The sequence below is a fragment of the Pseudocercospora fijiensis genome (genome assembly GCF_000340215.1).
Source record: "Pseudocercospora fijiensis CIRAD86 unplaced genomic scaffold MYCFIscaffold_8, whole genome shotgun sequence".
Classification (NCBI taxonomy): domain Eukaryota; kingdom Fungi; phylum Ascomycota; class Dothideomycetes; order Mycosphaerellales; family Mycosphaerellaceae; genus Pseudocercospora; species Pseudocercospora fijiensis.
Window position 1 is genome coordinate 3,408,624 of NW_006921539.1, and position 26,974 is coordinate 3,435,597.

The window sequence follows — 26,974 nt, forward strand, 5'->3', positions numbered from 1 at the left end:
TTAACAAGGGCATCGCTTTAACCCCGAAAAGCTACAAACCCTTAAGCCTATTACAGCTTAGGGCCTAGTCTATAACTATAGCTAGCTTCTAAGGACTCGGCTCTAGGTCGAAGACCTATTTAGTACCGCTTGCTTAAGATAAGCCCCGCCTAAGGAGGAGATAGATTAATTACCTATCGGCCTTGCTTAGTTTGCTAAGACTATTTATACGATAGCAATTTCTAGATTACAGGTCGGATACCTAGACAGTTCCCCTATTAACTAGGTAGATTGCTTCGGGATTCGCTGCCTCGTTCGGATAGTGCTTAGCCTTCTACTAGAAAAAGAAGGTCCCCGCCCCCCCCCCCTCCCCCCCGCCTAGCTAAAGGAGATACAAGCTAGTTTCTAGGATCTAGGTATAAATAGAGATTGTAGTCTCTCCCTCCGAGCGGCTTTCGTCTAATACTAAACTTAGCTTCTAGGGGTATATAGGCGACCCCTAGGAGGCTAAACTCTAATACTACCCTAGGGGTAATATTAGAAGAAAACAGCCTAGTATACTATTTTCTCGCATAGCAATATCGAAACAAACTAAACCTACAATATATACTAAAAACACTTTCCTATAGTATTTCATTTTAACTACTTTATAACAATCGAATAAGCTCTAGCGAAAGCGAGCATTACGAATTAGCGGAATCTTTAGAATCTAATAACCTACTAGACCCTATTAACGAAGAAATCAGGCGACGACTAGTTATTATAAGCGCTATCGAACTAGGGGCTGTCGAGCCTTCTACGCCCGAGGCCCTCTATAATGTCGTTATAAAGATAATTTAGGGGCAAACTAATCTTCTCCGTTAGAATAGGCGTCGCCCGCTAGAGCTAGGAAGCAGTAGGAACCCTCTATTTAAAGGGTAGAACGCTACGGCGCACGTAGAACGCTTTAAGGACAACTTAGCCGAGTACGGACTCGAAGAGGAGTCGGACTAGTACAAGGTCCGGTCCTTTACGAGGACTACTATTACTAAGCTTTACCGAACCCTTAGAACCCTAGTTAGCTACCTAGAAAAGGACGACAAGTCTAATACCGACTAGGAGGTCTTTAAGCAGGCCTTTATAAGGGAGTATCGGGATCGCGATAGCCGTCGCATTAAAGGCAGTCGTACGTAGCTTAAGAACCTCTATATAGAGAGGCGCACCGAAGATAACGACCTAAAGGAGTACGTCCGCGAGTTTGTTAAGTTAGCGGACGGTATCGACTAGTAGGACCTCGAGAATTCTTAGAGAACGAGGCTGCTCCTTAAAGGGTTGCCGTAGTCTACGGCTAAGCGTGTCTTCCGTCGCTATAAGCTTAGCGAAGCCAATTCCGAGACCTTTAGGAAGTATAAAGAGGTCCTAGAGGCTGTTAAGGACGACATTAACAGCTCCGCTAACGCAAAGAAGTTTATTTACGGCGAGGACCGGAATAACCTAGCCTAGGTAAGGAACGATGCCTCGGGAACTAGAGGGCCTAAGTTTCTTCCTAAATCGTAAAGTAGTCCTAGTACCGTAACTCCTACTATTACTAAGCATTCTTAGGACGTTGCGGACTTAGCTAAATCCCTAGCCTAGCTCAACCTTAATGCGAAAGCACTATAGCGAGTTAGGGAGGTCCTTAACGCTAGTATACTAAAGGATATACTACTAGTCTACTAGGTCTCCGATCCTAACTACCCTAAGGCCCCTTTAGTTAACGTCTACGCTATACGGAAGATCTATTCTAACTTAGATAGCAAGTGCTAGATATGCGGCGGTTTCAAATATGTTTAATTAGACTGCCCTATCTAGAAGGAGCTTCTTAAGAGGAAGCTCGTTATATAAGTAAATAGTCGGTTCTACTATACCGATACCGGCGATAAGATTAACTTTAAGTAGGATCGTAGAGCTCCGAAGCTGCCTTAACTTAGGAGTCTTCTAGAGAAGAAGTATAGTAGCAAGATCGAGTTTAAGGACACTAGGAATAGTACCCTCGCCGCTATTACTAAACGAGAAACTTAGAAGGTTAGGGCAAAACAGGTTAAGGAGCGGAGCAGTAATAGTACTACTAAGCCTATTAAAGTCAACTTTGTGTCTTAGGACCCGGACGCAGTTACTAATGTTTACGCGGTTACTAAGAACAGTATAGATGTCTACGCTGCTATAAGGTCCTAAACCTAGTCCTAGGGCAAGGGCAAGAGCCCGTAGAACCCTACCCGCCCTAGTGCGGCAGCCCCTACTAGGATACTTAAGAAGTAGGCAGCTAATAAGGCTAAGAAACAGCGAGAATTAGTCGCTAAGACTAAAACACTCTAGACAGCTAAAGACCGTATAACCCGAGCTAGTATAGCTACTCCGGAGGTACTAGAAACTCTAGATATCGATATAGAGGATGCTGCTACCGACCTTAGTAGTACCCTAGGCCTAGCTAACCCGCCGGCCTATAAGCGAAAGTTAGCCGACCTAAAGAGCTTTCGCTTTAATAGGTATATAAAGAAGTATAGCGCCGGGCCTACTAACTCTTACGATACGAAGGCAAATGCTCTCTTCTAGGCTTTATAGTTCCTAGACCTTAAGTCTAACGTGTCTATAGGAGAGCTTCTAGTATACAGTTTGCCTACTAACCTGTTCTAGAGCCGGATTCCTAACGATGCTACCTTTATAAAAGACCTTGCAGCCCTCTAACGCAAACAGGGGCGAGAGGACTATATCGACGTCTCTTCCCTATAGTTCCTTCCTAAATTTTTAGGGGCCTAGGAGTTAGTAGAAGGCGAATTAGTGACCTACGAGAGCTAGGAGACTATCGATAATACTAACGAAGAGGGGATTAAGAAGATAGGCCGAGGGGATAATAATAATGCCGACTCTGCTTCGGTTTTAGTTTCTATTAAGGCTGTCCGATTTACTAGCTAACAAATCGGTCGAGTAGGACTACCTCGACCTAAGGAACTTTACTCTATCCCTAATAATATAGACCTTTCCGTAGTTACCCGTTCCTTTACTGTCGTTCCCGCTATCTATATTTAAGTTACTATTAGAAGCTATAGTTAGCAGTTGCTAGCAATGCTTAATAATAGTTTAGAGTTACTTATTATAAGTAAGCGCTAGGCTAAACAGCTCCGACTGCTAATAAACAGAGATATTTCCCTTAGTATATAGGGAGTAAATAGGGAGGTTGCGCTAGTAGGTGCCTACTATAATGTTATAGTAAACGCTTTCGGCATATACTTTTTCTTTACCTTCTAGATTGCCGCTAACCCGAATACGCTAATTATTCTAGGTCGTCTATAGTCTCGTATAACCCGGGATATCTAGCGCAACTGCGACGATAGCTCCTAGAAAGGAACTATCGCTAACTAGAAGGGCAACCGAGTCGTGTTTACTAGTTATATCGGAAACACTAGCTACAAATCCTACGAGGATATCCTTGCTACTTCTAAACGCTCTTCGGGAAACGCTATAGCGCGGTTGTAAGACCGGTAATCTGCGCTATAAGTTAGTATAGCTTAAATAGGTTATATCTAGAGGTGCGCCGCTCCGTACGATAAGGCTAGTTTCTAGGCTCTATACTAAGAAGACGAATGCTCGAAGCGATAGCGAGTATAATAGTATAACGACTACCTAGTATACGAATCTCGGTAATAATACTATCGTAGGCATCGCCGCCGGAAGCGGATCTACCCGAGCCCGAATCCGAACTAACTAATTAGAGCGCCGAGCTAATGCTACCCCGGGGGTGTTATTAGGAATCTAACGTTTTCGCCGGAATTATAAATTAGGATTACTAGCTATATACCTACCGACTTAAGGAGACTTCTAATAAAGTTTACGCGCTGTTCTATTACGCTAATCTCCGGGCCTAACGTTAAAGAGAGAGGGCTCGGGTATTACGAGCGGTTAGTATATATACCCTATATAAGAGAGTAGCTAATAAGATTAAGCCCGTAAAAGGTAGCGTATATATAACCGATAGGTCTAATCCTAGCGGAAATCCTAACTAGCGACAAAAGTGCCTTAACCGCGAAGCGATATTAATACCTAGGGATAGTCTATACGACTAGAGGTATATTACTAAAAAGTTCTCCGCTATTCCTAGGGGATCGAGGCTAACGCCGGAGAGACTAGCGAATATTAAACCTAGCATCGAGCTTTCGGATCTTAAACTAGATTTACTATACGAGCTTCTATACAACCGCGAAGCCGTATTAGTATATAACTTTATGTATCTAGGTAGGATTAACCCGGAGGTTGCCCCTCTATAGAGGATCCGAACGATCGAGTATAAGCCTTAGGCTTACCTAGGGTTTAAGCTAAACCTAAGCCTAAGAGGTATAGTTAAGGACATAATACGGCAGCGTATAAAGGCTAGCACCTTAGAGCCTTCCTATGCCTCGTATCGCAACCTATACTTCCTAGTTTAGAAGAAGACAGCTCCTAGGGAACTAAAGAAGTACCGTCTAATTAACGCTATATAAAAGTTTAACGCAGTTACGATTAGAGATACTAACCTCCCTCCGGAGACTAATAGGTTCTCGGAAGCTTTTGCTAACTATATTGTAGCCTTACTAGTTAATGTTTTCTCGGGCTACGACTAGATCCCTCTCTATCCTAATAGCCGCGACCTTACTAGTTTCGAGACATCTCTTAGGCTATATAGACAAACTACCCTTCTATAAGGGGCAACTAACTCCGTAGCCTAGTTCGTTCGTATTATAAACTAAGTCCTCGCGGCCTATATCTCCTATATAGCGATGCCTTTCCTTAACGATATCGGCATTAAGGGCCCTAAAACTAGGTACGACAATAAAGAAGTAGAGCCTAGTATCCGTAGGTTCTTTCTCGAACATATTTAGAACCTCGATAGTGTCCTCTACGACCTAGAGCGAGCTAACCTAACGGTGTATAGGGAGAAGCTCTAGCTCCTATATAAGCGAATAAACATTGTCGGGTTTGTAACTAATAAGAACGGCCGCTATCCTAACAATATACGGGTCCTAAAGATTGTGTCCTAGCCCGACCCTACCTATTAGAAAGATGTCCGGATCTGGCTTAGAGTAGTCTCCTACTTCCGTATCTAGGTCGAAAACTTTGCGTTAGTATGCAAGCCTCTATACGCCTTACTTAAGAAGGATACAGAGTTTAAATAGACCTCCGTTTACTAAGCCGCTAAGGACAAGGTTACTAAGGCACTTGTTAGCGCGCCTACGCTTACCTCTATTAACTACTCGGAAGGCGTAGGTCTGCTAATTGTTACTGTCGACTCGAGCGGGGAAGGCTACGGCGAGATACTAATATAGTATAATCGTAAGGAGCCCTCCTTACGTTACCCTATCCGGTACGAGTCCGGTCTATAGAAACCTATTAAGGCCCGATACGATACTAGCAAGCGAGAGTGCCTTAGTGTCTATAAGGCTCTTAAGAAGTTCCGACCTTAGCTCTTTAGAGTATTCTTTCGCCTAGAAGTCGACGCTTAGACGCTAGTCTATTAACTTAACCGTATAGCCTCCGACCTACCTAACTCTACGATAGCTCGGTAGGTTGCCTAGATCTATTTATTTAATTTCGACGTCTTCTATGTTCCTAGCAAGAAGCACACTAGACCGGATAGCCTTTCTAGAAGGCCTGCTATAGAAGAAGACATCGCCGAGATAATAGAAGAAGAGGATGTCGACGCGGTTATTAACCGCACCTTCTTTACTACCTTCTATATTAACGCTATACCGGTAATTACTAGGTCTACTACTAACGACTAACCTAGTAACTAGCCTAACGAAGACTCTGCTACTAACGGCGAGGACTAGGACGATACTAAGGTAGGCGAACTAGGTAGGGATAATATCCTTAATAGGGTCTACTCCGACGACTCCTATAATATCGCCTACTTCCTTACCTATACGAAGAGAGCTCCTAGTCTGTTAAAGAGTTAATACCGTCGGGTTATTCGCTATTCTCGACGATTCCTAGTTAAAGATCGAATCCTTTAGCGACAAGCGATAGTTAATATACCTCTCTAGCGTATTATTAACGATCTAGTAGCCCGATAAGAAATCCTTCGCTCCGTTTACGATAAGCTCGGCTACCGGGCGGCGGAGGGCACCTTCGATGTCTTTCGTCGACGCTACTAGTAGGACGGCGTATAAGCTAATATCTCCCGCTACTGTAAGAGCTGTCCTAAGTGCAACTTTAGGAATAGCTACCGGCGTCTAGGAGAGCTACGTATCCCTACTGCCTAGTTAGTTAGGGAGCGGTAGTATAGCGATAGGGTCTATCTTAGCCGCAATAATAGCCTATATATTATTCGAGAGAGTCTTTCTCGATAGCCGAAGGCCTATTATTTCTATAAGGGTTGCGGTGCTATTAATGCCCGTAATATAGCTACCTTCCTATTTAAGGATCTGTTTTGCCGCTAGGGAACACCTTACGAGGTTATCTTAGACAACGCTACGAACAATATAGCTAAGGAGGTTTAAGCGCTACTTGTTTCGTACGGGGCGAAGAACGTTCGCATCTCCCCGTACTATCCCTAGTCGAATGCTATTATTAAGCGCAGCTATCGGTTGTTAATTAATGCCCTATCTAAGATAACTAATAGTAGCGATAGATTAATAACTTTCAGGCATCTCCGTTGTCTAGCCCTTCTCTAGGCGGACCGAACTACTATTATCGATACGACTAGACTTATACTAGCGGAACTTATAATTAGGAGGGACGCCGTTCTTCCTATTAAATTGTCCTATCGTACGCACGGCGTTTACGATTAGGGGTCTGTTTGTACTAGGGCAGATCTTCTTACCCTACGGGCTAAGGCTCTTAAGGATATAACTACGACTTCTTAGGAGGGTCTTGCTCGATAGCGTCGCCTTCGGGAGGAAGCTAAGTAGTATTTTAATAACTATAATGCTATTAACTAGGAACCTCTAAAGGTTAGGGATCTAGTCCTTCTATACCGGTCCGAACTAGAGTATAGTTACTCCTATAAGCTAGCCTTTAAGTAGAAGGGTCCTTATAGAGTAAAGGAGGTCCTTTACTCGGGTTCCGTATACCTTCTTTAGGAGCTAGATAGTGCTACCTTAAAGCACTCTCACCCTCGGGCTAATCTAAAGAAGATCGTTAAGTTACGCGAACCTACCCGCCCTCCGCTAACCGAGGAGGAAGTTAGTGCCTCTATAGACCCTCTGCCGTCCTTAGATGCCTATCGGGAGGAGGATCCTACCGCTATTCTAGATCCTGTTCTACTTAAGAACTATACCTATCCCTAGATTCGTCTTAGTAAGCTATTAGGAATAACTTAAGAACAAAGGGAGGGTTATATACGGATTAACTATATATAGAGCGTTTCCGATATTAATTCCGATTCTAATAGTAAACTAGACTTCTAGCTATCTAACTCTAACTCCGAGGAACCTAACTAGTCTAGCGATAAAGACCGCCTAGAATTATAGCTAGACGACCCCGAGACTAAATAATCGCATATCCTTTCCTGCCTCTGCTACGTTGCTTTCCTTGCCTCTATTAACTATTCTCCGCGCTATTAATATAGCGCTGCCCTTTAGCTTTAGTCCTTACTGCCTATTCCTAGTTCCTACGGATATTGATGCTCTTAGTTATTGCCCTCCTTTGCTTTTACCTTGTCTATTGTTTTGCTCTTTTGTCTTTTGCCTTCGATTAATATTGCTATAGCTTTACTCTTTTTGTATTTCCTTAGAAAAGAACTGTACGAGGCATAACTTCCGAATAATACCCCGGGGGTAGCATTCGGAAGCTAGCCGAACCTAACCTCCCGCCCTTCTAGGACTACTTCCCTCTAGTTTCCTAGTCTCTAGCAACCGCCCTTAGGTAGCAACGATAATAAGATACTCCGCTAAAGAAGATCGTTCCTACCCTAATTAGTATTAGTTACGTAGGACACTAAGAAAGGGAGGATCCCTCTCCCTTCCTAGCTCTTAGATAGACGTAGCAACCTAGGCCTATAGCCTCTAAGAATAGGGACCTTAGGCCGCTAAGCTTAGTGTCTAGAAGAAAGAAGAACGCACGGGCTACGTTTATATGCCTGCTACTATAAAAGGTAATGCTGCATCTATAACGATAGTGCTATAGGCTAATATAAGCTACGCTAGGCCTAGGCGATTTGCTCTTAGTTGCCGAGCATCTCTAGAGAAAAGCTAATACTACCCCGGGGGTGTTATTAGTCTTGCTAGCCTTACTACTATAGATTACTACTAGGTACTCGAACTAACTAGTTACATTTCGAGTACGCGGGAATCTACGAAAGCTAGAGGTTAATAAAGGCGCGTAGTCGCTACTAGCAATTAGCTAGATCGATTGTTAAACTTTAGCTGCCCTACTAACAAAGGAGTCTCGTATATAGCTTTACTTTTTAGAGTCTATATATAATCGTTATCCGTTTGCTTTACCGGAATATACGGACTACGCTACCTTCGTACCCTATTTAAGGCGAGCCTTCTAAGCTCTTTCTTCTACTCGAGTACTAACTAACTTACTACCGCCTACCCCCCCCCCTCTTCTATCTAAACCCTTTAATTATTATTAATAAGCTACGAACGTTTTTGCAAGCTCGTTACTAACTCCTTTCCGCTCCGGTCGACTAAGATATCTTCCGGCGCCCTAAATCCGCTAGGCGCTAGTAGTAGTAGCAACCTACTAGCCCTAAACCTAGGCGTACTAGTCCCGATCGAAGCCCTATCCGATAGCGCCTTAGCTACTACAACTAGCCTCGAGCACTGCTTCTAGATCGTTACCGCCCTTAAAGACCCTTAAGAGAAGATCTAGAACGCTCGCACCCTACTACGCGTTATTAATAGGAATATTAAGAAGGCTGCTATCTTAGTTACGTACGGCATAAACAACTTACGTTAGTCTATCGGTAAGCGTATCTTTAAGCGCGAGGTTCTTAACGATATAGATATTAAACAAGCCTTTCCTATCGTCTATAGCCTCGAGACTACTAGCACCTAGATTCGTTTGCGCTTTAAGACCCTCGACTAGGCCTTCGAACATTAAGGAGGACTAAGCAGTCTTCCTAAGAGCCTTGTTAACTTCGCCTACGGTAGATAAGAGCGTACTAAGTAGGTCTCTTCGTTCGTTAATAAGTATAAGGTCCGTCGTTAAGGCGCCGAGCATCTTTCCCGTACTATAATCTATCGTATATCTATCGCGAGTAAGAAGGTAGGTAAGCAGTTACTTAACTTGTCCTTTACGCTTAACGACTTTACGATAGCCTACTAGAAGAAGCACTACGATGCGATTGTCTAGGTCGATCTTAACGTATAGACAACTAAGGATCTACTAAAAGAGAAGGGCTATCGTATTAATAGTACAGGTTTTATTGTTAAAGGTTAAGAGGCTCCTATCGTTAATGTCCTTAAACGCAAGGCTCTTCGCCTAGAAATAGAGGCCGATACGGCTACTAGTCTCGCGCTCGCTACGGAGATGTAGGCTTAAGACCGTCGCTCGACCCGTAACCGTAAGGTCCCTTAGGAAGTTAAGGACGAGCGCGCTAAGGCCGAAGCAGCGCGTAAGAAGGCATTGCATGCTCGCTAGGCCCTCCGCAAGGCTACTAAGAAGTATAGCGCCCCTTCTAGTACTAACTATAGTACTAACTATAGTAACTCGGATGTTAATATGCTAGATATACTACTAGAAGATGTCTCCTCCGAAGGCTCCTTTAGCGAGCGTAGAGATAGAGGGCTCTCGCTAATCCTATTAACTAAGAACATCTATAGTTCTTATAAGGGCGACTCTATTACGTACCTTATTACTAAGATCGATATAGTTCCTAAAGCCGTAATAGGCGAAGCTTCTACCGCCCTCTCTATCTATTAATAGCTCGACGACCTTAGTAAGCTAGGAGAAGAGCCGTTCTCGATATATGCTAACTATATTAAGAAGGCCGCTAAGGTCTATAGTCTCTATGCTAGTGCTAAGGCGAGTGTCCTCGTCGGTCGCCTATTAAAGATTAGTCGCGAGGTTCCTAATTAAGACGCCTTCGCTACCCTTAAGGCTAATTAGGCCTATACTAACTAGTTTCCTAGACGCCCTATTGCCGCCCCGACATCTCTAGGACTCTACGCGTTTAACCCTACTAGTACTATTACTCGCGCCCTTACGCTAACGGATCGCTAGAGCAAGTTCGTTACCGGTATTCTTAGCTAAGGTACCTCCTTCGATCGCTTTCGCTAGACTAGTAATACTGTCTTCCCTTAAGTCTTTAGTTAGTTATAAGAGCCTCGTAGAGCATATCTTCCTTTCCTTATCGACCTAATATAGGAAGAGTTTAAGATATACCTTTAGTATATGCGTAATATGCCTAAGTCTAAGCAAGAAGGCCGCAATGCCCTTTAAACTTATAGTATAAGCAACTAAATCGTCCGCTAGTATCCTGCCCTATAGCTCCTAGCTATCGCCCTTCGACCTAATTACGTATACGAGCTTATCTCTGTCCCTAAGCCTACTAAGTTCTTTAAGGTTAGCGGTACTTACGAGAACTGTCCTTCTAAGGAGTCTACTCGTCTCGGATAAGATATAGTTAAGCTCGCAGCTAGCGAGAGTGCTAGTTACCTACGTATTAAGGTCTGTCTTATGTCTAAGGATAAGACTAGCTACTCTACTATTATCGAAGGCATATATTAGCCCGAGGTCTTTACGAACTAGGTTGAGAAGCTTAAGGCTCGTAGCCTAGTCCCGCTAAGCAAGATCGGCAAGCTTACTAATAAGTACCTTACCGACGACGACCTCGACTATATGTTCGATAGTTAGCCTAATAGTAAAGGGCGTAAAGCGGAGTAGATCCTTAACCCTCTAAAAGAGTGCGAGGTCTCTATTTAGATGCTATACCTGCTATATAGTAATCTAAAGACTAAAAGCAACCGTATATTAATTAACCTAGGCTACTCTCGCGTTATTAACGGTACTAAGGTTAAGGGCTACGAGAACTTAACAGTCTCTTAGGTTGCTAAAGCGCACCGCAATCTAACCGCCCTCCTAGCCTCTAACTCCTTCGTACTATTCGCTTTCCCTACGGCTATCTTAGTCGAAGGCCTCGGTTGTATCTCCGACGCCCTAGTTAGTAGGATTCCTTAGTTAAGTTACGTTATTTAGAACGAAGTTAAATAGATCCTCTAGCTTAATAACGAGGGACTTAAGGAATATCTATACGATTAGGAGAAAGCTGCGACGGAAAAGGCTACTAACCTCCTCGTTAATTAAGCTTTCTACGAGGGACAGTACTTCGGTACTAATAGCTTTAACGTATACGGAGGAGATTTCGAGAGCCGACTAGCAGATAAGGTTATTGCTAGTAAGGATTACGGCGCGTTAAAGCAATAGTAAGTCTGTATAGTGTTGCCTAGGAAGTTGTTTTTGCATAATTATAGCGTCTAGGATTAATACTACCCCGGGGGTGTTATTACAGAGTTCTAAGAATAGCCTTAGCTAAGAGCGCTAAGGATGTATATATGTTTGTTTTAAGCGCGCATAATGTAAAACGTGTCTAGTTAGACACGAAGAAAGGGAGGGATATTAGCTAGTAACCGGCCCTATACCTATAGGCTAGTTTTAAGCCTATATAAGAGGCCTCCTTCTATAGAGTAGACAGATTACTAACCTCGTATAGCATATTGTTTATGTTACACTTCTACAATGCCTATATTGCAGGGCTCTAGTTATTAGCCTAAGTAACCGTCTTGTTATCCTATTATACTAAACATAGCTGCCTATATTGCTATAGGTTATGTTACCCTCGGTAGCCTATACTATTACTATAGGTAGTAGTAGTGGTTTTAGTTTCCGTCCTTTACTATATTAAAGATCGAACCTAATATTACGGGTAAGCAACGCGTACGTAGATACTAGATATAAGACTTAATAGGTTCGATAAAGAGCTAAGTCTATCTACGTAAATCCGAATAGTTTTATATAGTACGCTAAGCGCTAAGTAGTAGGTTAGAGTCGCGTAGGCCGAATGCCTAAGGCTAGCGCTTTCTATCTAGAGCGTAGCCCTTTATACCGAGTTATTAACAATTACCTATTTTAGGTACTAACCTCTAGGCTTCTTGTAATCGGCCTATAATAATAAGTGCTAGAAGCTAGTCGCTAGAACAATAGTATACTAGCTCTTAATAAGTATATAAGCGATAGGGCGTTGTTTGTTATTCTTATCTCGTACGAAGAGGTTAAGAAGATAGAAGCTAGTATTGTTAGTATCGTACGTAGCGTCTATAGATAAGAACTCGCTATATCTCTTTAGTAGTTTAATGCCCTTCTTACTAGTATATATAATACTATTCTTAAGCCCTTTTGAAGTGTCTATTACGAAGGTTTAATAGCAATAACTACGCTTAATCGTACGCTCTTCTACCTCTTTAATTTGCCGTAGAATAGCGCTCTTACTAGGGACAATATATCGCTTATCTTAGTTATAATATAGTAAGCTTCTCGCTAGGTTATATAACGTTTAATAATAGACAGAATTGCCGCTAATATCGCTATAGTTGTCCTTTAAGAAGTCTCTCGTACGACTTACTCGAGGCGATCTATCTAACTTCTTTTAACTTATCTCTTTTAGGTATATATTCGTTCGCCGCGTATCGCTATACTATAGGTTATAGGTATACTTATAGCGATAATCGGTACGTTAAACAACTACTCTCGTCGGTTTAGTAGCCTTACTATCGTAGTATTATAGTATAATAAGGCTAACTTTATAAGGCTTAAATAGCGTATATTCTAGCTTCTAGCGACTAGATATATCGTCGACCTTCTTCTTTTTTGCTTCCGCCGCTTCTATCCGCTTAGCCTTAATATACTTATAATAGAACCTAGAAACGATACTGCTATTATAGTCTCTTTTAGGGACTATTATACGAGTATAGCTATATATATTAGATATTAGTTTAATAGCAACAATCTATTTAGTATAGGATAGCGGTATATCCTTATTAATAAGGAAGAGCCTATCGCGAAGGACGCTAAGATTGCTAAGCGCATCGCTATTACCTTTAGGTATAGCGATAACTAGTAGTTTCTCTATTATAGCGATAATAGAGGTAACGAGGTAGTAGTAATTTAAAAATTCCTAAAATTATAACGCGAATATATACGAATTTTATAGTCTTAGCGGGGTATACAAAACGTTATTCAATTGTGGATCTCTACGGAATACGCTACCCGAGAATTAGCGCGTTGCTAGAATACAGACACCTATAATAGGGACAAGCTTAACGAGCTAAGAACGGGGAAGGGAAAGCTTGTCGCGATCTGATCTTTAGACTTCATTACAGTAGACAGCAGCAATTCATTACAGCTCGCGTGTGCGCTCTAATGCAACACGCCACCGCATCGCGCACGTAGCTCGTTATATCTACGGACCGAAGTTAGCGAAGCAGTGCACCTTCTTACACGCTTTTCTAGAGCCCCGGGCTTTGCAGAGGAGGGCACGGCACGGCGATGCATCCTCGAGGGCTCGAAGTCGGAAGGGTAGCGGCAAATAGAACTATTGTAGTATTTAGAAGTGCGCGCTATAGGGTCGGAGGGCCGAGTTTCGGTTTCTGCTAGCTGCTACTATAATTAGTTAGCAACTTGGCGTTCTTGGCAGTCTAGATCTCTACTACTATAGCTAAATTCTATATTGTCGCTGTTTTAATAGTATAGACCCTTTTAAGGTATTATTAATAGCGCGCCTACCTAACGATTAGCTTAACGAGATAAAGCGCCTCTTCGACGAAGGTCGCCTATCGAATAATAGCATTAGCGACCTTATAAATATTGCTAGGCGCACTATAGACAAGCTCTATAATAACTATAAGTTATTTAGTATGTTCTATATACGTAACCTTATAAAATTAGGGCGCCTACGGAAGCTGCTACTAATCTACGAAGATATATATATTTCCGGCTCTTTAAGGTACCTATAACTAATCCGCCTCTTACTATAGCGCATCCTCGAGTTCCTTACTAATCGACCGATAGCGTACTAAGATAAGGTAATATAGTATCTATATAACGAGTTTAGCGTTGTCGTAAGCTAGCCGACGATATCGCGTATATTAAAGGAGCGTAGGTAGACGAGGAAGAAGGCTTTTCGTATCGCATATAAGTAAAATAGCGAGCTACGCGATAACTTTAGAATATAGTAAATAGGCGTGTCGCCGGATAAGGTCGTTACTATCGATAAGAGTGCTTCGAATAAGCGTACTAAGTAGCGGAAGTATAGATACGGTCCTATTAATCGTCTAATCTATAAAGAGGGTAGTATCGTACGGTCGAAGAGGTAGAGTATTCTACCTACAATCGGGGTTAATAGATACCTTTAAGGCACGCTTATTTACTAAGGCTCTATTACCGGATTAATGTTCGAGTACTAGCTAAAGCATACTATTCTTCCGCAGATAGAAGCAGGTATAGTGTTAGTTATAGATAATGCGTTAATCTATCGTACCGACGGTATAAAAGAGGCGTATCGACAAGCAGGTATATACCTAAAGATGCTACCGCTATACTTACCGGACTTCAATCCTATTAAATTGTCCTTCTCGTTACTAAAGGCATAGGTTAAGAAGAATATCTACGAGGCTAACTGCTTTGTCGACTTCGGACAGTTTATAAGGCATGCTATTAACGAGTTAAATATAGAATAGTACGTAGAAGCATAGTTTTAGAAGGCAGGTTAGAGATACTAATTACACTTATTATATAAACTCGCTTATACTAACGACTCGCTTATACTAACGACTATCTCTAGCTTAGTAATACGGCCTTTTAACTCTTCTATTTCCTGTCTTATTTCCTCTATAATTGCACGCGCAGTATTAGTAGTATGCTCCTTTATTATCGCTTCTATATGCTATAGATCTAGCAATACTAGCTATAGCGATAAGCTTCTTAAATTGATAGCTAACGGTAATACAGTAGTCGCATCTCGTATAAGGTCCTCGTCTTCTTAACTGTCGGCAATCTACTAGGAATTAGTTAAACCTATAATAATACCTAATAGGCATACCTCTAATACGCTACCGGTAGCTATTGCGACTAAAGAGCCTAGAATTTGGTAGGTTCTAAGCCGTTTATATCGCTAGTATTACCTTAAGTTCATTTAAGGCAGTGCTATCGGTAGGTCGCTGTATTCGTATCGGAATCGAGTGTCGATCCGGAGAGTATAGCTTCGAAAGCCGGAATCTATATCGACCGATAGGCTACTACTACAATACTACTATAATACATCTATACTATCTCTTCGGTAGGAAATACTACTATTAATACCGCTAAACAACCTCCCGTTATCCGTTTAAAAAAATATGCACTTATAGTAAAGATATAGGCTCGGCAATATATTAGAAATTTACGACTTCTAGTATATTCTCTATACCGAGACTGCCGAAATTTCGGCTTCCGCTCGGCGGTTTAGCTTAGCGGCTCCGGACCTTATAAGCTAATTTTAACTACTTCGACTCGATACTAGCGCAATACTATAACGCATTGTTTTTTATTCCTATAAGTATAGAGAGCCGAGTCTATATCTATCTAATACACCTCTAAGTTATACTATACAAAAATACGTAGTATTAGTAGAATAAGAAGCGACTTTAGTTAAGCTAAATATTAACTTCTAAGCCGCCGACCTATACCCGAAAATCTACCTCGCTTCTATACTAAAACAGCGCTTCTGCAGCTAACTAAAGAATAGACCGTTAGACGACTCGTTAATCCGACTAAGCCGCTGCTTACGGACTTCCTTGTCGAAGTATCGACTAACTGTAGCAACAAACCGAGCGTATTAGCCTTCTTTAAGTCTAGTAGCAACCTAACGGCTCAATTTCACCTTCCTTAGCTATTTAAGTAAGAAGTCGCCTTCTTTAGCGAATATACGCTTAATATTAGCTATATTAGCGTGTCGCTCGGTCTAGCTGCTACTTAATTCTTCACGTAACTAGCTAAAGAAGCCTATTAATTCTATGTCCGCTATATACGATTAATAGGAAGCGATTAAGGCTAGAATTGGACTTGATTGCAGTCTAGCTAGTAGACTAGAAGCTACTAGCGGACTAGCTATACGAGAGCGCTTTTACGGAGCCTGTTAGCTATAGTAATTATAGATTACTATAGGGGTTAAAGAGCTAATAGCGGCTATTCTAGTAGTCCGTAGAGTCTTAAATAGATTAGCAAGTTGCCTACCGCGGTTCTTCTATATCTTTAAGGCTAATACTAAGCCTAGATTACCTATAGTTAGGCGCCCTTCTTTAATACCCTTAATCTAGCGGCTTGTAACGTTAGGATAGATCTTGTAGTAGTCTTTAGCTCTGTCCGGACCGCTAAACTAATACAAGCTACCCTTGTTAAGGCAGTATCTGTTCTTGTAAGGCTAACGCTTTAACAACTTATAGCGAGCGTTAGTTAACGAGCCGATTAAGGTAGAGTTATTGTCGTCGGCTCTAGCTTCTAAGGCATTAGATTAACCCTTAACCTCGGCCTAGCTAGCGTACAAAGCGTCTAATTGCTATTAAGTTGCCGTATTACGAGTAGTGCTAGTTCTACGGTTATTACGACGACCCTACGCCTACGAGGGTCTACTTAGCTCTACGGTTGTCTTCTGCCGCTCGATAGTTAGTTTAAAGTCTAGTCTTAGGCCCTTCCTTCCTTAAGAATGCTAAGAGGCTAGTATATCGTACGTACGTTAGAAATTGCCCTTCTATATACTAGTACTGCGGAAATAGTGCTTAGTTTTAATTTTATTCGCTAAGGCGACAATCTCTAAGCTAGCTAACTTGTAGTCGTCGTCGTTAGAGCCGGTTGTAAGCTAATTAGCGTACTAGGTATAGAATTCCTTATAGTAGGAGTCGCTATTGTTATTAACCTTATAAGGAAAGCACTTACTCGATAGTAGTAACCGTACGTTAGCTAGATTAGCTATTGTCTACTATAATACGTAGTCGAAGACCTCTCGCTCTTGTTTAATAGCTTCGTCTTCTTCTTCGGCCGATATATAGTCCTCGTCGTCGATACTAGTTTGCTAGATTTGCTAAGTGTCTACTAGTAACTCGTCGTTAGTATTAGAGCCTTTACTTAGCTTAATAGTCGGCTCTCGGCGGCGCCTCTTATTAGTATTGTTAGTAGCTCGGTTAGTCGATTGCTAAGCGAGAAGGGCCTCCTTCTTCTTCGAGGAAAGCTTCTATAGTCGTTTAGAAGCTCTAAGTATAGCGACGGCTTCTATATTAGCCTCCTTCTTAACCCTAACTGTTACTAGAGGACCTAAGTAGGCAGTAGTAAGAAAGGCTTTCGTTCCGTCCCTAGACTGCCTCCTATTTTATATAGAGAGTGTGGGTCTACGGAAAAACTAAGGGTACGCGAAAGTCACGAGGTCTCCGCGCATGGCGCGCACTTCTGAATACCGCAATATTGTGGAGTGCATTTCGCGTGCAGTTGGAGCACCGCGCCACCTATTCTAGCCTGGCCTGGCCTGGCCACCTGGACGCCGGGCGGACGCCATGCAGTCAGACGGCCTCGAGCGAGCGTATATGCGCCGCTGCCGTATACATGGTGAGTCTAGAAGCAATCCAATCGAGCGGCCGAATCTGCGAGACGGATGGCTGCTCCATGATCTCCTGTACTGTACGGCTGTACCATGATGACTCCACGAGCTTTCTCCGCAGCATCCATGCACCATGCCATGTTCTGTGCACGGCCCAGGCTGCACGCAATTTGCCGTGGAGCAGCGGAAAGCACGTCGTCCGTCGAGTGCAGGCGGCCTGCTCACATCTCGTTGTTTGACTAACCTGTTCCGATACGACTGCCCGTGGCAATAATGGTCGCATCTCGTCGTATGTAGTGCTCACTGCTGACTGCTGACTGCTCCCAGGCACACCGACAGGCGATGTGATTAGAGTTGGGGAGCCGCATGCTATTCGGCCCGGAGCTCAGACCCCTTTGCCAGACAGGAAAGCTTCCTACCTTGGGGAAGCGCACCTGGCGGCATGATGCATCGCACATGGGAGCTGGAACGTGTATGGCTGGAGACGTGGGTTGTCCTGTCCCTCGATACTAAACCGAGCCCCAGCTACCCGCCCGAGCCCCAGCATAACCCGAGATTACGAGATCGGCTATTCTATACAAAATCGCGTGTAGAAGCGGATAATCGCGTCGCTGCAGCCCCTACGACCGGGCAACCACTACTATACTGCTGCTAGCAGCTATAAAGCTAAAGTTTGTTAGCAAATTAGTAGTATAGCAAAATTCAAGGTATTGTTAGTTGCTATCTACTTAGGTCTAAGCGGATTACGACCTGCAGCCTTGTAACTACGTAATGCTATATATACTAGCTTATATTAGTCCCTTATTTGCTAACTAGCCTACTGCTATATATAATACTACTACTAAGTAAACTAATAGTACTATTACTATAGTATCTAGTAATAAAGTAGCCGCCCTATTAGCTATATAAGCGACTATTGTTATTGCTAGTACTAGTAGTATTGCTAAGCAGCCTATCGTTATTATTGTTTATACAATGCCGCCTACTAGCGGCTATAGTTAGCTTATTGCCTCGCTCGCTCTTCTTCCGCCTATAGACGTTAGTTCTTACGTACTCGTAGGTCCTTAATCTCTCGGCGAAGTAGATCTAGCTTAGAAGGTAGCTCCGGAGCAGCTAGAAGTAAAGACTCGACTCGTAGATTATAGCACTTAAAGCCGCTTAGATAGTAGGCAGAGCTATACGTATAGTTAGCCCTCTAGCAAGGGCATTATTAAGTGCGGCATTAGCTCTTTACGCACTTATAGTGCTTAGCAACCGTCGTCCGAAGCTATATAAGAGATACGCCTAGTTCTAACTTAAAGTTAACTATTCTAGCGGTTATTGTCTTCTACTTCTTAGTAATAGCAGTAGTGTTTAAATTGTCTAATTCTCGAGCCGTTGCTATACGCTTAGTGCTATACAAAGTAGCCTTACTAGTTATAGGTTTGCGGTTGCTATAGATTACCTCTAGCTCTCGTAAATAGACCGTTTTGCGGAAGTTAATAAGCTAGTAAGAATAGAAGTAAGATAGCAATAGCATAGCTCGAGGGCCGCCTATCTTAAGAAGCTGTATAATGTCGTGTTTATAAGGGTAGCCGTAGGTCGATTTTGTATAGTTACTATAGGTATAGTAAGGACAGCTATAGGAATAGGCCGAGTGCTTAACCTCGTTGCTATTATCGTTAGTTATAGTCTATAGAAGGTCGACTGTACGTAGATATTGCTCCTTTACTTCTAGTAAGCAATAATTACTAATTATACGAGCTATACTAGACTAGAAGGGTCTAGTTAGTGCCTTATTGCACCTCTTAAGGTTCTTAGCAAGGCGAATACGACGACGATCGTAACCTTCGTACTACTAGTTAAGCAGGCTCTTAAAGAGTAAGAAGATGTCGTAGCGGCTACTATAATTAAGCTATTGTTTAATACGTCTATAGGTCGACTCGATACGAGAAGTAGTCTTATAGCCGAAGTGTAGAACCTCGTTTGTCTAGCAGTAAACAATACGTGTCTTATAGCGCTACTAGTTCTTTTCTAGGTACGCCTTAAATATAGGATATACGTTGTCTAACTTCCGAGCGTTGTCGTTAAACTCCTACTTAGTTTAACTACGAATAGTATATATAAAGAGCTTTAAGAAGCGGCTGGTTTAAGGACTGTCTATCTAGCCCCTATTGTCGGCTTTAACTTGTCTAAATTCGCCTCGTTCTTTACGGACTCGAGTTAGTATATCTTGCTATAGATGCTAGTTATAGACGATATTCTTAGACTCCGGAAACTTATTATTAATAGCTAGCATAAGCGCTTCTTCTCGATTAGTAGCTATAATAAGAGGCATTAGACAACCGGCTTGTTCGAGGCCCTTCCGTAGTAGACATAATAACTTTAAGAAGTCCGCTTTATCTAGCTTCGGACGGACAAGACTAATACTAAGCTTAATCGTATTATTTATAAGGCCGGCGGTAACGATATCTATTAGCTCGAGGTTATAGATATTAGTAGAATAGGTAGTGTCGATAATTAGTATATATAGCGTGTTCTTAAAGGCTTCTAGTAACCGTAGGTAGAGGGCAACTATAGAACGAATAGCCCTATTTTCCGGATTAGTTTCAACCTCGTAGAAGATGCCGTTTTCGTCTAATAACTTAACTATCCGCTAAGCCTAGTTTATCTCTTATCGAGCATTAATATTGCGAGACTAGGCAACATTGTGTATATCCTTAGGCTTTAGAATAATACTACGGTCGCGGAAATAGGCTATAATCTTCGAGGTTAGCATTCGCGCTTACTAAAGATCCTCTAATTGCTCGAAGAAAGCCGCTATCCTTAACTTCCGCCGTACTATAGCAAGGGCGACGATATCGTCCTTCTCGTAGTTATAATAACAATAGTTATCTTCTAAAGAATAGCGGATTACCTATTTACCTTCTAGTTGCGCTAGATCGATAGTAACGGCGTAGAAATAGAACCTATAACCTATCTTCTTCGAAGTCGACTTCCGCTTTATCTCTTCCTTCTAGGTACGCTTATCTAGTAAACCGTAGCAACTATATACGAAGAGGTACCTGTATTTAACCTTATTCTTGTTCTTCTACGGCTTGTACTACTTAAACTTATATCTAGTCGACTTTCCGAAGGTATAGACGTACTCGATAAGGGTATAATAAAACCTAAATATTAACTCTCGTAGTAAAGGTCTACGGCGGCGCTCTTTTAGCGAAAATAGGTGCTTCTAAGGTCGTAGCGACACTAACCTATTATTAGACAAAGCGACACGCTCGCAAGGTAGGCTTAGTAAGCGATAGCGACCTCGAATACGCGTCTCCGAGACAAATTAGACCTCTTCCTACGACTTAATATCTACTACCGCTAGTAGCGCGCCTTTAATACCTTTAATACCTTTAATACCTTTAATACCTTTAATACCTTTAATACCTTTAATACCTTTAATACCTTCTACCGCCGAGAGCGCGCTATCTATTACTATTTCTACCTCTTTAATATCCGCCGCCGCCGCTACCGACAGCGCGCCTTCTATACCTTTAATACTTTCTACCGCCGAGCCTTCTTCTACCGCCGAGAGCGCGCCTTCTACTACTACCTCTGCCGCGCCGCCGGCGATAAGATTATCGAGAAACTCTTCGTATAATAGAGATTTAGCCATTTTCGATAGTTACTAGGTAATCTACTGCAAAAGGGGGAAGAAATGCGAATTTTAGGTATATAGTAGATTCGAGTAGAATTCCTTCCTAGGTAACGCGCTACGCGCCCGTCGACAACACTAACCAAGAACGGAAATAGCCTATATTAGGTAGAAAGAGCACGTAATTCTATACAAAGCCGATTCTACAATGGTGCTAGCCTCGGGTTATGCTGGGGCTCGGGCGGGTAGCTGGGGCTCGGTTTAGTATCGAGGGGTCCTGTCTGGTCTCGTGGGCATGGACCCCTCATGGATCTCATGCTACCGTTCCAGAGTGCGCGCATGGACATGGACTCCACGGCTGCACATGTTATAATTAAGCTGCCGCCCTGGTAGAATAGCATCAAAGGCCAACCGCCAACCACCAACCGCCAACCGCCCACCGCCCACCGGCCCTCACCTCCTCTCCCGCCGCGGCCTCAGAGTCTTCCTCATCCTCGACTTGGTCGCCATCGTCGAAGGACATCAACATGCCTATTACCATCAAGCCTCCACCAGGCACCGCCGGTGCAGCATGGCCTGCCATCGTCGTCGGTCTGTTCGTCGCCTTCGGTGGTGTACTGTTCGGCTATGACACAGGAACAATTGGTGGCATTCTGGCCATGCCCTACTGGCTGAAGACCTTTTCCACTGGATACACGAACCCAAAGACTGGTGGACCAGGCATCACATCTTCGCAGTCCTCCGAGATTGTCTCCATTCTCTCTGCTGGAACCTTCTTCGGTGCCTTGACTGCTGCACCCGCTGGAGACTTCTTCGGGAGACGATGGGGATTGATGGTTTCCACCATGGTCTTCACCCTGGGTGTTGTTCTCCAGACTGCCGCCACCGCTATCCCACTCTTCGTTGCCGGACGATTCTTCGCTGGATACGGTGTGGGCATGATTTCCGCACTTATCCCCCTCTACCAATCCGAGACCGCACCAAAGTGGATTCGTGGTGCCATTGTTGGCTGCTACCAGCTGGCTATCACCATCGGTCTCCTTCTCGCTGCCGTCCTTAATAACGCCACCAAGGACCGCGACGACACTGGTAGCTACCGCATCCCAATTGCCGTGCAATTCGCTTGGGCCCTCATCCTCTTCGGTGGCATGCTGCTGCTTCCAGAGACTCCACGTATGTGGATCAAGCGTGGCAAGCCAGAGGAAGCTGCAAGGTCACTCTCGCGACTCAGGAGATTGGACGTCGACCACCCAGCACTTGTCGAAGAGTTGGGCGAAATCACCGCCAACCACGAGTACGAGCTCTCGCTCGGTAAGGCCACATACTTCGATTGCTTCAGGGGCAACCTCGGAAAGCGTCTCGCTACTGGTTGTCTCCTTCAAGCCCTCCAGCAGCTCACTGGGTAAGTCTGTCTGTTGGCATACACCACGACGTGTGAGAGAGACTTGTGTTGCTAACCACTTTCCCTTCGCGTTTTGTAGTGTCAACTTCATTTTCTACGTAAGTGCAAACGCAAACCACTCCCCCACAAATCGGCGCTGCCACTGACATTCCCACAGTACGGAACTTCATTCTTCAAAAACTCCGGCATCACCAACTCCTTCGTCGTCAGCATGATCACCTCCGCCGTGAACGTGTCCTCCACCTTCCCAGGTCTGTGGATGGTCGAGACCTGGGGTCGCCGCAACCTCCTCCTCTTCGGCGCCATCGGCATGGCTGTCTGCCAGTACATCGTCGCAGGAGTCGGTACAGGAGCCGGTCTCGAGAATCTCGCCGCACAGAAAGCCCTGATCGCATTCGTCTGCATCTACATCTTCTTCTTCGCCTGCTCCTGGGGTCCATGCGCCTGGGTCGTCACGGGCGAGATCTTCCCACTGAAAGTGCGCGCCAAGTCCCTCTCCATGACCACCGCCTCCAACTGGCTCCTCAACTGGGCAATCGCCTACTCCACCCCCTACCTAGTCGACGACGGTCCAGGCAACGCCAACTTACAATCCAAAGTCTTCTTCATCTGGGGCAGTTTCTGCTTCGTCTGCATTTTCTTCGTGTGGGCCTTGATCTACGAAACCAAAGGTCTCTCTCTCGAGCAAGTCGACGAGCTGTACGCCAAAGTTCCCAAGGCATGGCACTCCTCCAAATTCGTGCCCACCGTCTCGTTCCAGGAGGTCCAGGAGGTCGGTGGCGATCATCGCAAGTCTAGTTTGGCGGATATTGAGACTGCTGTTATGCGGAAGAAGTCGGTGGGTCACGAGGAGACTGCTGTGGATGAGAAGGATTAGTTGGAAAAGAAAGATTGGCCACGATCTGTGGGGGTTCATGGTTGGTTAATTGATATACCTACGTGTCTAGCTTCCGAATATACCATGGCGATTTTGTTTTAATTGCAATATGCGGCCTCATTTTCAAGGCCTATAACGGAGAACGTTTTCGTCTCTCACTCAATTGTGAGAGTAATCGATTTCACGCACCGACACCGACACCTACTTGTCTCGAACGGAAAGCTACAGATAGTCTTGGTGAAGCAGGAGTGAGTGACCAGAGGTACGATTTGCTGGCCAATACCATCTAGCTTTGGACCTGCGAATCGAGATCGACGTTGATATTCACTCGGTGTGCGAGGAATGTTGTTGATCGTGTGATCTCGGCAGTGCCCGCCGGCATCGTTCTTGAAGGTCGTATTGATCTTCGATTGCAGACTGATGTGAGGTTATTGCAAGGGATTTCGGTCCTCGATGGTCGTTACCACAGTTTTCAGGCCGACGTTGTAATCAGTAGAGCGGAGCGTAGCCATAATGACTGATACAAGCAAGCAATGTGTCTGAAAACTTGAAGCTGATGTAGATATGAAACTCGAAGCGCAGGTTCATATACATATACACAGCTTAAAGAAAAAGCATCTCACACTCAGAGCGCAGGACAGGACATCCAAGCAAGCAAGCAAGCAAACCAGGCGAGAAAAATCAAGAAATCCGCCGTCACGATGATACAGCAACCTCGTTGTCCTTCTCCAACATCTTCCTCCTCGCCGCCAAAATCATCTCTTCCCTCCTCCTCTTCAACCCCTCAGCTCTCGCAACCTTATCCGAACTCCACCCACGCGCCATCCTCTTCTGCTCCTCACTAAGCACAGCCTCCTTCCCCTTCCCCCCAACTCTACTCTGCAACCCATACCTCGTAATAAGATCCGGTCGCGAAAGCTCACTCTTCCCCGCCGAAGAAGAATTTCTCGCACTACCAGTCGTCGTCGCAGGTGTGTTGGGGAGATCAGGTTGAAACGTCGGTGGTGGAGTCTCCAGGCCTCTTCCGCCCAGTACTCTCTCGGTAGTCGCTTCCACGCTGCCGCCGTTTCGTTGTAAGTCCCACGCTATACTGCGTCGGTCGAGTTGCGGGAACATGGAGGCGACTTGATCGATTTGTGCGGGATCGACGGGTCTTGATCTTTGCGATGAGCGGTTTGTGCCGCCTGTGGTGGTGGTGGGCTTGCTCATCCACCATCGTATCGCGAGGAAGCCGACGACTGCGACGGCGATGATTTGGGGGATGTTGATGGATGTTTGGCTCTCGTTCGCCATCGCGATGGTGTTTGAGGTGCTCCCAGTGGCGTAGAGATATTTTTTCGGACTGGTCGTGTGATGTCGTTTGACGTTGTTGGTCGGGAGGTTGGAAGCGGGTGCACGTCACAGTAGGACAAAGTTTTTGCCGGCGTTTGCTGAGGACAGGTCGGCTGCAGACAGAGAGGCTTTTGTCTGTGCGGAGAGTTGAATGATTCGTGATCGTGAATGTCTGGTCTAGGAAGAGAAGAGAATGAAAGTCGGGCTGCTTGTGACGGTGTTCTGGACTTTTGGATGCGCTTCGGCATCATCGGCGCGCGGCATTCACTCGGCTGCGGCACGTGCGCTTGGACCCTGCTTGGCACTTGCCTTGGAAGCACCTTGGCACCTCCCACCGCACTCCTAACAACTTCGCCGAAACTCCCTCACAAAGGTCACTTGTGTTCATCGGCGCCCTAGGTTCATGAGGGAGATTCAAGGCGTTCATCATCAAGGTCGTCGGCAGTTTACACCACCGACTGCAAGATGTCATACGTCTGGTAGCACAGAGCGGAAGCAGAATTGTGTGTTCTCAAACAATCTGTGACTGCCTAGATGGCCTACATAGATCTTCTCTTGTCTGACGAAGCTCACGAAAATTGTACTCTGATCCATCTCAACCCCAATACATCCCCCACCGGCCCCCACCGTTAACAACATCAACAAACTCCCTAGCAATGATGCGATCCGCTTGCTCACTAGGATGTAAAGCATCATACCACAGAAAACTGTCCGGGTTTGGATCGGGCATGCAGTCTTGTCCCGTGGCATTGCAATGACTGTTGACGTACCCCGTCACATTCAAAGGAGCTGTGCCGTTAAGGTAGGCGGCGGGGTTGTAGTAGATATCTGAGATCTAGAGGGACGAGCGTTAGCAAACAAAAAGGAGTGAAAGACCTTCGCGAGCTGACTTACCAACCCATGCATATCCATCACAACAATTTTCGCCTCCGGCATGGATTTCTTGACAAGGACTTCAAACGGAGTCTGAAAATCATAGATCCGATTAACAGTCACAACCTCTTCCTCCATTCGATAAGAAATCTCTGTGCTATTACTTGGTTTGTCAGGCCAATACTGATTTCCCGGTCCAGGACCAAGACCTCCATTCTCAGGCGTCGCATAAAGCGGAGCAAGATTTAGAGGCGCAACGTTCTGCAGTACGAAATATCTCCCACCGTTTTCGTAGATCCGTTGAAGTTGCGCATACACGCAATCCGTGTAGTTCACGATATTTGTTCCCTTGACTTGGGAGTCGGAGATGAAAGCGTAGTTGCCGAGATCGTTTGTTCCGATCCACATCGAATAGACGGTTTCGTCTGAGGGGGTGATGAGGAATCTCTGACCTGAAGATGGGATGATGTACTGGGAATCTGCGATGTAGGCAGGGATTTCATATTGTTCGACAGCGGGAAATGGAGCGTTGATGTAGGAGAATGTTCGGGGTGTGATGTTGTTGCTGCAGACGGCGCCTGAGACGGCGTAGTTGTAGAGGTTGACTCCGCTGTACTGTTTTACGTATTGGGGCCAGATACGGCCTCCGTCTGAGGCGTGGTAGTTCTGAAAGACGTTAGTGAGTTCGGACTGAGAGATTTCGGAGAAAATTCGAACGAACTGTGGGATTGACCCAGCCTACTGGCGGGGCTTGACCGTCGTGATCGCTGAAATAGCCCAGTCGACTGTCATCGGTATAGCTGTCGCCGAATGTGACGAGGGTGGTGAATTTCTTGAGATCCCATGAGTTGAAGCTGGAAGGCTGGCCGGGTTGAGGATGACCACCCCAAGGTCCATCTCCATGGTATCCCGGAGCGTAGCCTGGTGGCGAGGCTAGTGCATGTCCTGCCAGCAATAGCAACTCAAGTGCTGTCGAAAGAGACATGGTATTGACGAACCTTGCGAGAGACGAGCAACGCACAAGATTTCCACTCACCGTCCGAAAAGCTTACCTTTGTAGGGCGAGGTGGAGTCTGTGAGGATCAGATCAGCCGGGATGCCACATGCAGATGTTCAGGTTCCATCCGTGCTCAAAAGCGAAAGGTTGTGGGATATAGCCGTGCGTCATCATAAATCAACTGTAACACGAATAATAATAATCTGCACGATGAGGTGGTATGGTTGACGACCTTCCGAATTGAGCTTGGATTGTTTGCGGGGAATAAATTATTGTGGAGCAACGGATCTGAACAGGCTGAATTGCAAACGCGCCTATTTTGTTCGCGAGTC

General features: G+C 44.6%; 5 protein-coding genes across 5 annotated transcripts; 1 reads left to right on the forward strand and 4 right to left on the reverse strand.

Moving 5' to 3' along the window:
- Positions 1–5,071: 5,071 nt before the first annotated feature.
- Positions 5,072–13,467, reverse strand: MYCFIDRAFT_178259 (uncharacterized protein; the record flags this gene model as incomplete). The annotated part of the gene is made up of 4 exons (XM_007932149.1): positions 5,072–5,083; positions 13,249–13,318; positions 13,345–13,365; positions 13,406–13,467. 4 exons carry the CDS (start codon positions 13,465–13,467, stop codon positions 5,072–5,074), a joined length of 165 nt encoding a protein of 54 aa, XP_007930340.1.
- A 3,894-nt stretch (positions 13,468–17,361) lies between these two features.
- Positions 17,362–18,086, reverse strand: MYCFIDRAFT_178260 (uncharacterized protein; the record flags this gene model as incomplete). Its single annotated transcript, XM_007932150.1, has 6 exons — positions 17,362–17,553; positions 17,592–17,648; positions 17,672–17,698; positions 17,734–17,759; positions 17,799–17,932; positions 17,974–18,086. 6 exons carry the CDS (start codon positions 18,084–18,086, stop codon positions 17,362–17,364), a joined length of 549 nt encoding a protein of 182 aa, XP_007930341.1.
- A 3,486-nt stretch (positions 18,087–21,572) lies between these two features.
- MYCFIDRAFT_212288 (uncharacterized protein) lies at positions 21,573–23,633 on the forward strand. Its single transcript, XM_007932151.1, has 3 exons — positions 21,573–22,563; positions 22,643–22,661; positions 22,721–23,633. The coding sequence occupies exons 1-3, from the start codon at positions 21,689–21,691 to the stop codon at positions 23,438–23,440; spliced, it is 1,614 nt and encodes a 537-aa protein (XP_007930342.1). The 5' UTR covers positions 21,573–21,688; the 3' UTR covers positions 23,441–23,633.
- Positions 23,634–23,979: 346 nt separating this feature from the next.
- Positions 23,980–24,930, reverse strand: MYCFIDRAFT_212290 (uncharacterized protein). The gene has a single exon (XM_007932152.1). It carries the CDS (start codon positions 24,731–24,733, stop codon positions 24,137–24,139), a length of 597 nt encoding a protein of 198 aa, XP_007930343.1. The 5' UTR covers positions 24,734–24,930; the 3' UTR covers positions 23,980–24,136.
- Positions 24,931–25,367: 437 nt separating this feature from the next.
- Positions 25,368–26,630, reverse strand: MYCFIDRAFT_37663 (carbohydrate esterase family 16 protein; the record flags this gene model as incomplete). Its single annotated transcript, XM_007931501.1, has 3 exons — positions 25,368–25,607; positions 25,667–26,311; positions 26,367–26,630. The coding sequence occupies 3 exons, from the start codon at positions 26,628–26,630 to the stop codon at positions 25,368–25,370; spliced, it is 1,149 nt and encodes a 382-aa protein (XP_007929692.1).
- Between the last annotated feature and the right edge of the window lie 344 nt (positions 26,631–26,974).

Coding starts and splice junctions, on each gene's coding strand:
- MYCFIDRAFT_212288 (XM_007932151.1), top strand. CDS start 21,689: ATGCCTATTACCATCAAGCCTCCACCAGGCACCGCCGGTGCAGCATGG.
- MYCFIDRAFT_212290 (XM_007932152.1), bottom strand. CDS start 24,733: ATGGCGAACGAGAGCCAAACATCCATCAACATCCCCCAAATCATCGCC.